Source organism: Heterodontus francisci, chromosome 4 (assembly GCF_036365525.1).
Source record: "Heterodontus francisci isolate sHetFra1 chromosome 4, sHetFra1.hap1, whole genome shotgun sequence".
Lineage (NCBI taxonomy): Eukaryota > Metazoa > Chordata > Chondrichthyes > Heterodontiformes > Heterodontidae > Heterodontus > Heterodontus francisci.
Genome location: NC_090374.1, coordinates 175,843,415 through 175,851,727, shown reverse-complemented (window position 1 = coordinate 175,851,727; position 8,313 = coordinate 175,843,415). Strand labels below are relative to the sequence as shown.

The 8,313-nt window shown below is 42.5% G+C and overlaps 1 protein-coding gene across 2 annotated transcripts in view; it reads left to right on the top strand.

Moving 5' to 3' along the window:
- Positions 1–3,059: 3,059 nt before the first annotated feature.
- The window catches only part of tbc1d2 (TBC1 domain family, member 2), a 78,047-nt gene continuing 72,793 nt past the window's right edge, over positions 3,060–8,313 (top strand). For both annotated transcript variants that reach the window (XM_068030606.1, XM_068030605.1), the window contains exon 1: positions 3,060–4,111. In XM_068030606.1, the coding sequence (XP_067886707.1) occupies positions 3,701–4,111 (411 nt within the window). In that variant the 5' untranslated portion in view covers positions 3,060–3,700. The remainder of the gene's footprint in view (positions 4,112–8,313) is intronic.

Below are 8,313 nucleotides of genomic sequence, written 5' to 3'. Positions count from 1 at the left end.
GAAAATGCTGGATGTCTGAAATGAATGCTGGAAATGCAGTATTTTTGAAAACAACCCAGTGTCACGAACTGTAATCCAAAGTGCTCTCTCTGCCTTTCAAAGAGGCACAAGTAATAAATAACCAAAAAACCTTGGGAAAATGATAAAACTTAAATAATAGTGTTATTACCATTATCCACTGTACACTCCAGTCCCTGCAGTACCCACTAACCATGGTATACATCAAGTGTATCAGCGTGCTCCCTCTCCTGGGCCACCTGGGTGTGGACAAGACCACAGAAGAGAGGCAGCCAGCCAAAACGACCCTCGACCCCAAAGACTGCATACAACCTGGACCTGTGAATGGGGAAGTGCAGTTTCAGTGTCTGGGAGAGAAGGGTAAGGAGAAGCTGCAGTTTTAATCCAGTAAATAGCAAAGTAGGTACTGACGTTAAGGAAGTTCCTCACACTGATATTGATTAAACACACAATAAGGTTGTGGGTTCAAGGTCCACTCCTGACACTTGAGTACAAAAATCCAGGGTGACAGTCCAAATGCAGCAGTGAGGAACTGCTGCATTGTCAAAGGTACCATCTTGAATGTGAGACTGATCATCCTGGTCAATATATATCCCTCAGCAAACATTACTATTGCTGTTTCTGGGAGCTTGTATGCAAATTAGCTGCTGTATTTCCTAGATTACAACAGTGATTACATCAAAAGTACCTCCTTGGCTATAGAGTGCTTTGGAATCTCATGAGGTTGTGAAAGGCACTGTATAAATGCAAGTTTTTCTTTGTTAAAAAAAACAGAAAATGCTGGAAACCATCAAAAGATCAAGCAGCATCTGTGGAGAGACCCGCAGAGTATTTCCGTTATTTCCTGTTTTAATTTCAGATGTGCAGCATCTGTAGTAGTTTGCTTTTGGTTAAATGTGGAATGGACTTCTAGGTAAAGTAGTGGAGGCAAAATTCCTGGAATCATATAAAAATGACCTTGATGCAGTGAACTAGGGGACTGCAGGTTCTTTTTGGCTGGATCAACTAAAATGGGCTGAATGGCCTTCCGCATCTGTAAAAAAGTGTTGTGAATTATTAGAGGTAAACTTGAGCTCATTGGAAAACTCTGCTACCCATAACCTAACTCGCACAAAGTCCTGTGCACCCATCACCCTTGTGTTCGCTGACCGATATTGGGTCCCAGTCTGGCAACACCTCAAAGTAAAAATTCTCATCCTTGTTTTTAAATGTCTCTGTGACTTTGCTGTCTACCCACCCCCCACAACCCCACAACCTATAAGCTCCACCAGCCCTACAACCCTCTGAGATCTCTGTGCTCCTCCAATTGTGGCTGCCTATGTATCCCTGATTTCCTTCACCCTGCCATTGGGGACCATGCCTTCAGCTCTCTAGGCCCTAAGCTCTGGAATTTCCTCCCTAAACCGCCTCTCTACCCTTTCTCTCCTCCTTTAAGACGCTCCTTAAAACCTATCTCTTTGACCAAGCTTTTGGCCACCTACCCTAACATTTCTTTATATGGCTTGATGTAATATTTTGTCTGATAATGCTTCTGTGAAATGGTTTGGGATGTATTACTACGTTAAAAGCACTATATAAATACAAGTTAATGTTGTCTTCCCGACAAGAGTGATTACCAGCAGTTTTACATTTGGCATCCAGTCAACAGTGGAAGATCTGGACTTAGTAAACCTGATAACATTATCAACAGCTCTTGCACAATATGAAAAAGCACCTATAGCTTCACCAATCGACAGCAACAAAGCCAAAGCCATCACTGATGCCAAATCAACATGCTGTAGTTATGCTGGAGGAAAAGAACACAGCTACAATGTGTTATTGAAAAACGTTCTGTAGCTTATTTTGAAGAACAGCTGCAAGTTTAACATTGGTGAAGAACAGAATACAACCATCAAGAAAAATATAAAGAGCCAGCATAGCTTCCATAATAAAAACAGAGAGTCTTAAAGGAGGAGAGAGAGGTGGAGCAGTTTAGGGATGGAATTCCAGACACATTATTGGCAGATATTTCAGGCTGTCAGAATTAGCAAGTCTCAACAGCTTTACATTTATCTCGAAGGCGGCATTGGAAAACCTACAATTGCAGCAATGCCAGCAGCATTAATGCAATATAAAAGTGATTATGTTGTTAATGTAAGAAATGGAAGCAGGAGTAGGTAATTTGGCCTTTGGAGCAAGCTCTGTCATTCAATAAGATGACCTTCGACCTCCAATCCACCTTCCTACATTATCCCCGTATCTCTTGATTCCCTTCGTATCCAAAAATCTGTCAATTTCTGTCTTGAATATACTCAATGACTGAGCATCCACAACTCTCTGGGGTAGAAATTCCAAAGATTCACAACCCTTTGAGTGAAGAAATTTCTCCTCGTCTCAGTCTTAAATGGTCAACCACTTATTCTGACCATAACCCCTAGTTCTGGACTCCCCAGCCAGGGGAAACAACCTCCCAGCACCTACCCTGTCACGCCCCTTAAGAATTGTTCTTTGTACCTACTCTTTCCAAATTTCCAGTAAAAGTTGACTAACGTGAAAGTAAAACTGTCCAACTTTTATGACCACAGAATGGTGTTTTATTGCTTAACCATCTGCTGTTTAGCTCACAACGCACACTCAAAATTAGGTTCTTTTTATTTGTTCAACTGAACTTTAAACATAGTCAAATTGTTTTCCTTCTCAGACAGTGCATTACTAATGTTATAAGGATGCACAAATAAGCATTAGTCTTTTCTCCAGGATTCATGCTTTAAAATAAATTTACATTTTTCAACTACATTTTAAAAAAACTGTAACATTCAGGAATTTGCAATGTTACATAGACGATGACAAATACCTTAAAGCACCTAGAATATTAATTTGGAAGGGTTTGGTTTCAACTTGTTTAAAAATTGATTTCTGGAATTGTACTTGTAAACAACCAGTGTTGCCTCCGGTTGCCGGGTAACGTTAGTCCGGCCCCTTGATTCTAATTTCCGGATTGTCGACCAATCGGATGTCCCGACGCAATTTTGTGATGTTGCCGGAGGGTTTGTATTAAGTTAGTGACACTGGCGCGTACGCTGGGAATTTCCAGCTGTGGGAACATTGGGGGCAGTGACAGCGTAAGCAGCAAGTTGGAGCAGGAGGTGGGGAAATCGTCTCACTAGGAAACATGGGACGTACAGCTGGTGTGTGTAGGTGTGTCCGGGCGCAAGTCTTATGATCTGTCTGGGCGTGGGAGACAGGGAAATTGGCAAGTGCCTGAAGATTAGAGAAACAAAAGCAAAATTTCAGATTTCCAGCACCCGCAGTTTTTTTGTTGTTGCTGAAGATCGAGAAGACGCAAATAGTATCATCCTAGACATTGGAGCAAATAAAATATTTCAAGCTAACCACAAGCAAGAGGATCGACTTGTTGGCCTGTGTGAAGTTGAGTGATGCCACCAACTCAAATCGCCAGGCATAGTAACACTTAATTCATATTACAGTTTATATTTGGTACGAGGTGCCACCTCTCTGAGTTTGGACCGATCTATGGCCTCGTTCAACTGGGTCAAGAGAACGAGAATGGATAAAGAAATTTAGCGTGGAAAGACTGGCGTATTTGGAATGTTAACTCTGCCTATTGACTTCCCTGAAATATTTGCCTATTATCTGCAATTTCAGTACCAATAGTGTATGCGTGTAAATTTATTGTAGAAGGATGGCAGATGAATTCGAAGTGAGCAAGACTGATCAAACGGAGACCTTCAAGCCGGTGGCAAACTCAGCCATCCAGGCAGAATGTGAGAGTGTGAATGAAGAGACACTTCCAGAGAATCCTGATGATTTGGCCAACTATCTGCAATCAAAGCCTCCGAATGAGGAACGTGTTCTACCCAAAAAACTCTGCGGATACCTCAACAAGCTGGGGGGCAAGGGGCCGCTGAAAGGCTGCAAGACTCGCTGGTTTGTGTATGACCAGAAGACATGCCATCTGTATTATTTCCGAACAGCCCAGGACAGCAACCCGTTAGGGAGCATGGATTTATCAAGGGCTGCCTTTAATTATTGTTTGGAGGCAGAGGAAGGGACTTTTGAAATCATAACTCCGGACAAGGAATATGTTCTGAAGGTGAGTGTTAAATTACAGGGGTGTTATGTTGGTGCTTCTATTTGTTCATGGGATGTGGGTGTCGCTAGCCAGGTCAGCATTTATTGCCCATCCCTAATTGCCCTTGAGAAGGTGGTGGTGAGCTGCCTTCTTGAACCGCTGCAGTCCATGTGGGGTAGGTACACTCACAGTGCTGTTAGGAAGGGAGTTCTAGGATTTTGACCCAGCGACAGCGAGGGAATGGTGTTCCAAGTCAGGATGGTGTGTGACTTGGAGGGGAACTTGCAGGTGGTGATGTTCTCAACCATTTGCTGCCCTTGTCCTTCTAGTTGGTAGAGGTCTCAGGTTTGGAAGGTGCTGTCTAAGGAGCCTTGGTGCATTACTGCAGTGCATCCCGCAGATGGTACACACTGCTGCCATTGTGTGCCGGTGTTGGAGGGAGTGAATGTTTGTAGATGGGGTGCCAATTAAGCGGGCTGCTTTGTCCTGGATGGTGCTGAGCTTCTTGAGTGTTGTTGGAGCTGCACCCATCCAGGCAAATGGAGAGTATTCCATCACACTCCTGACTTGTGCCGTATAGATGGTGGACAGACTTTGGGGAGGCAGGAGGTGAGTTACTTGCCACAGGATTCCTAACTTTTGACCTGCTCTTGTAGCCACGGTATTTATATGGCTACTCCAGTTCAGTTTCTAATCAATGGTAACCTCCAGGATGTTGATAGTGATGTCAATTGCAAGCTTAACAAAAATCCGCTGTTACCTTTCCCACTCACTGGCTGCCTTACTAACGAGGGGTGATCTCTTCAGTAGAAAATTAAACATTTGATTGTGAAATAAGCTAGTCCGGTTTCGGTGACTTACATGAAAGTGTCTCTGCCTCTGTCTCTCTGCCTTCCTGTCTGTATCTTGCTATCCAGTTTTAGTAGTTTACTATATATGAAGTATTGACCAAATGGTTGGGGTGGGCTTTAACAATACTTAACTGGCCAACGTCTGTAAGGAAGCATGGGAAAAAGTGCTATGATTGTTGCAATGCAGAGTTTGAAATCGTTAATGAAAGCAATTGTTCTTCCCCCTTTCCTGTTTCACCTATCCCAAGCAAGTCATTACTTTTGCTTCCAAGGTACATGTAATTGTTTAGAAAGAAATGTAGAAGGCAAGTGATCGTTTTATTGGCTAGAACAACCATTTAGATTTTTAGATAAGTACAAAGTAGAGCCTTGAGTCACTTATCTGCAAGATTTAGTCATCATTCCTGAGCAAATATGTTGCACATCAATAATAATTTTATGCTGTGGTGCATGAACTGCATTTAATTTTTTGCAACATGTTTGTGCATCTTGGTTTTGTGTGAAACTCTGCTGGAAAGGCAAATCAAAATAATTTTTTGAGTGAGGTGGAAGTGTTTGGGGATAGGTCCCGATTGAGGAAGTGGCATCTTCCCACACTCTCCTGGTTGCTGAGCTGTCCTTGACGAACCAAGCAGGTGGTGGGGGTGGTGCTGGTGATTTTAGAGCTGAAGATAGGGGATGGAAAGATTAGATGGGCAGCTTTTACATGTTCCTCGTGACTAAAGGAAGCATTGGTCAAATCTGCCTTCCCTATAGGCTGCAGCATATAACATGAGAAATAGGAACTAGAGTAGGTCGTTTGGTCCTTTTGAGCTTGCTCTGCTATTCAATAAGATCATGACTGGTCTTCTGTCTCAACTCGACCTTCTCTCACTATCCCCATATCACTTAACCAAAAGTCTATTGACCTCTATCCTGTTCATAGGGTCAGATAAAGAAGAAGGGGAGGTAGCTCGTATTGAGCATAAACACTGGCATGGACCAGAAGGGCCGAGTGGCCTGTTTCTTCTCTGTGCTATATATAATGCACAATACCAGACAGATGGCTGGAATTTTCTAGTAGAATACATTTTGACTTTTTAGAAATTTTTAGAAAGCTGACAAAGGCAGCCTTTATATCAGTAGAGGAGAGACTTGCTGGCTGTTATCTTTCATTATGGGTGATGTCACTGAAGTACCAGTAATTAAAATGGTGCCATACAGCAAATGCCATTTTTAAAAGCAGAGCCAGGTGACCTAATGCAATCATCTTTTGAGATGTGGTAAGAATAGCCAGAGGAATGGCCTTGATAACCTTGTCACAGTGTGAAAAACCTTCCTTCAATCTGTCTGTGTGTATGCGTGCGAAAATGACTGAGATGATCAAAGGCAATCGGAAGGACATTACCAAGTGTAACCATTACTCATGCAGCATATGACCAATCTATAAGTTGAGGTATTTGTTTGATATAGGCCAGCTTTCACTCCTGTGCAATGTTCCCTCTAAGCTGCGCAGCACAGCAACACGAAAGTCCACACACAAGCTACGCACAATTCGGTCCCTTTAAATTACTGTGCGTGCGCGGCCACGCAAAAAAAAAAAGGCGCCATGCACTTCAGGAAATAACCTGTGCACTCAGAAAAAAATTATAGGGAACATTGCTCCTGTGTAACATGTTTATCAAAACTGCTCCTCCAGTGCAGTACTGAGGGAGTGCTGCACTTGCAGAGGTGCCTTTTTTTGGATGAGACATTAAACAGAGGCTTGTCTGCCCTCTCTGGATGCATAGGAACATAGAAGCAGGAGTCAGCCATTCAGGCCATTGAGCTTGCTTTGCCATTCAATTAGATCATGGCAGATCATCTACCTCAACGCCACTTTCCCACGTTATCCCCATATCCCTTGATATCATTGGTTTCCAGATATCTGTCAATTTCTATCTTGATCATGCTCAATGATTGAGCTTCCACAGTCCTCTGGAGTAAAGAATTCCAAAGATTCATCACCCTCTGAGTGAAGAAATACCACCTCATCTCAGTCTTAACTGACCTACCTACCCCTTATTTTGAAACTATCTCCCTTGGTTCTAGACTCACCAGCCAGGGGAAACATCCTATCTACATCCACCCTATCACGTTTCTCATTCTTCAGAACTCTAGAGAATGCAGACCCAGTTTCCTCAATCTCTCCACAAGACAATCCCCCCATCCCAGGGATTAGTGTGGTGAACCTCCTTTGCACTCCCTCTCCGGCAAGTATATCTTTCCTTATAAAAGGAAACCAAAACTGTACACAGTACTCCAGGTGCGGTCTCACCAAGGATCTGTACAATTGCAGCAAGACATTTTTACTTCTGTACTCAAATCTTCTTGCAATAAAGGCCAACATACCATTTGCCTTCCTAATTGCTTGCTGCAGCTGCATGCTAGTTTTTAGTGACTCATGAACAAGGACACCCAGGTTCCTTTGGACATCAACACTCCCAACCTCTCACCATTTAAGAAATACTCTGTCTTTGTTTTTTTTTACCAAAGTGGATAATTTCACACTTATTCACATTATATTCCATCTGCCATGCTCTTGTCCATTCACTTGGCCTGTCCAAATCCTCTTGAAGCTTCCTTGCATCCTCCTCACAACTTACATTTCCACCTAGTTTTGTGTCATCCATGCATGCGAAAATATTCCATTTGGTCCCCACATCCAAACATTTATATAGGTTGTGAACAGCTGTGGCCCCAGCACTGATCCTTGCTGTACCCCACTAGTAACAGCCTGCCATCCTGAGAATGAACCATTGATTCATACTCTGTCTGCTTTCTGTCTGTTAACCAATTCTCAATCCATACCAGTATATTACCCCAATCCTATGTGCTCTAATTTTGTTTACTAACCTCCTGTGGGACCTTATCAAAAGCCTTCTGAAAATTCAAATGTACCACATCCACTGGTTCTCGTTTATCTATGCTACAAGTAACATCCTCAAAAAAACTCCCAATAGTTTGTCAAACATGATTTCCCGTTCATAAATCCATGTTGACTCTGCCCAATCCTCCCATTATTTTCTAAGTGTCTAATTATCACATCCTTTAGAATGGAGTCTAACATTTTCCCTGCTACTGATGTCAAACTAACAGGTCTGTAGTTCCTGTTTTCTCTCTCCCTCCCTTCTTAAATAGTGGGTTTACATTTGCTAGTTTATAGTCTGCAGGAACCTTTCCAGAATCTACAGAATTTTGAAAGATAAACAATGCATCCACTATCTCTACAGCCACTTCCTTCAATACTCTGGGATGTAGCTCATCTGGTCTGGGGTATTTATCAATCTTCAATCTAGTTATTTTTTTTGAGTACTGCCTCTTTATTAATGCTAATTTCTTTCAGTTCCTCAT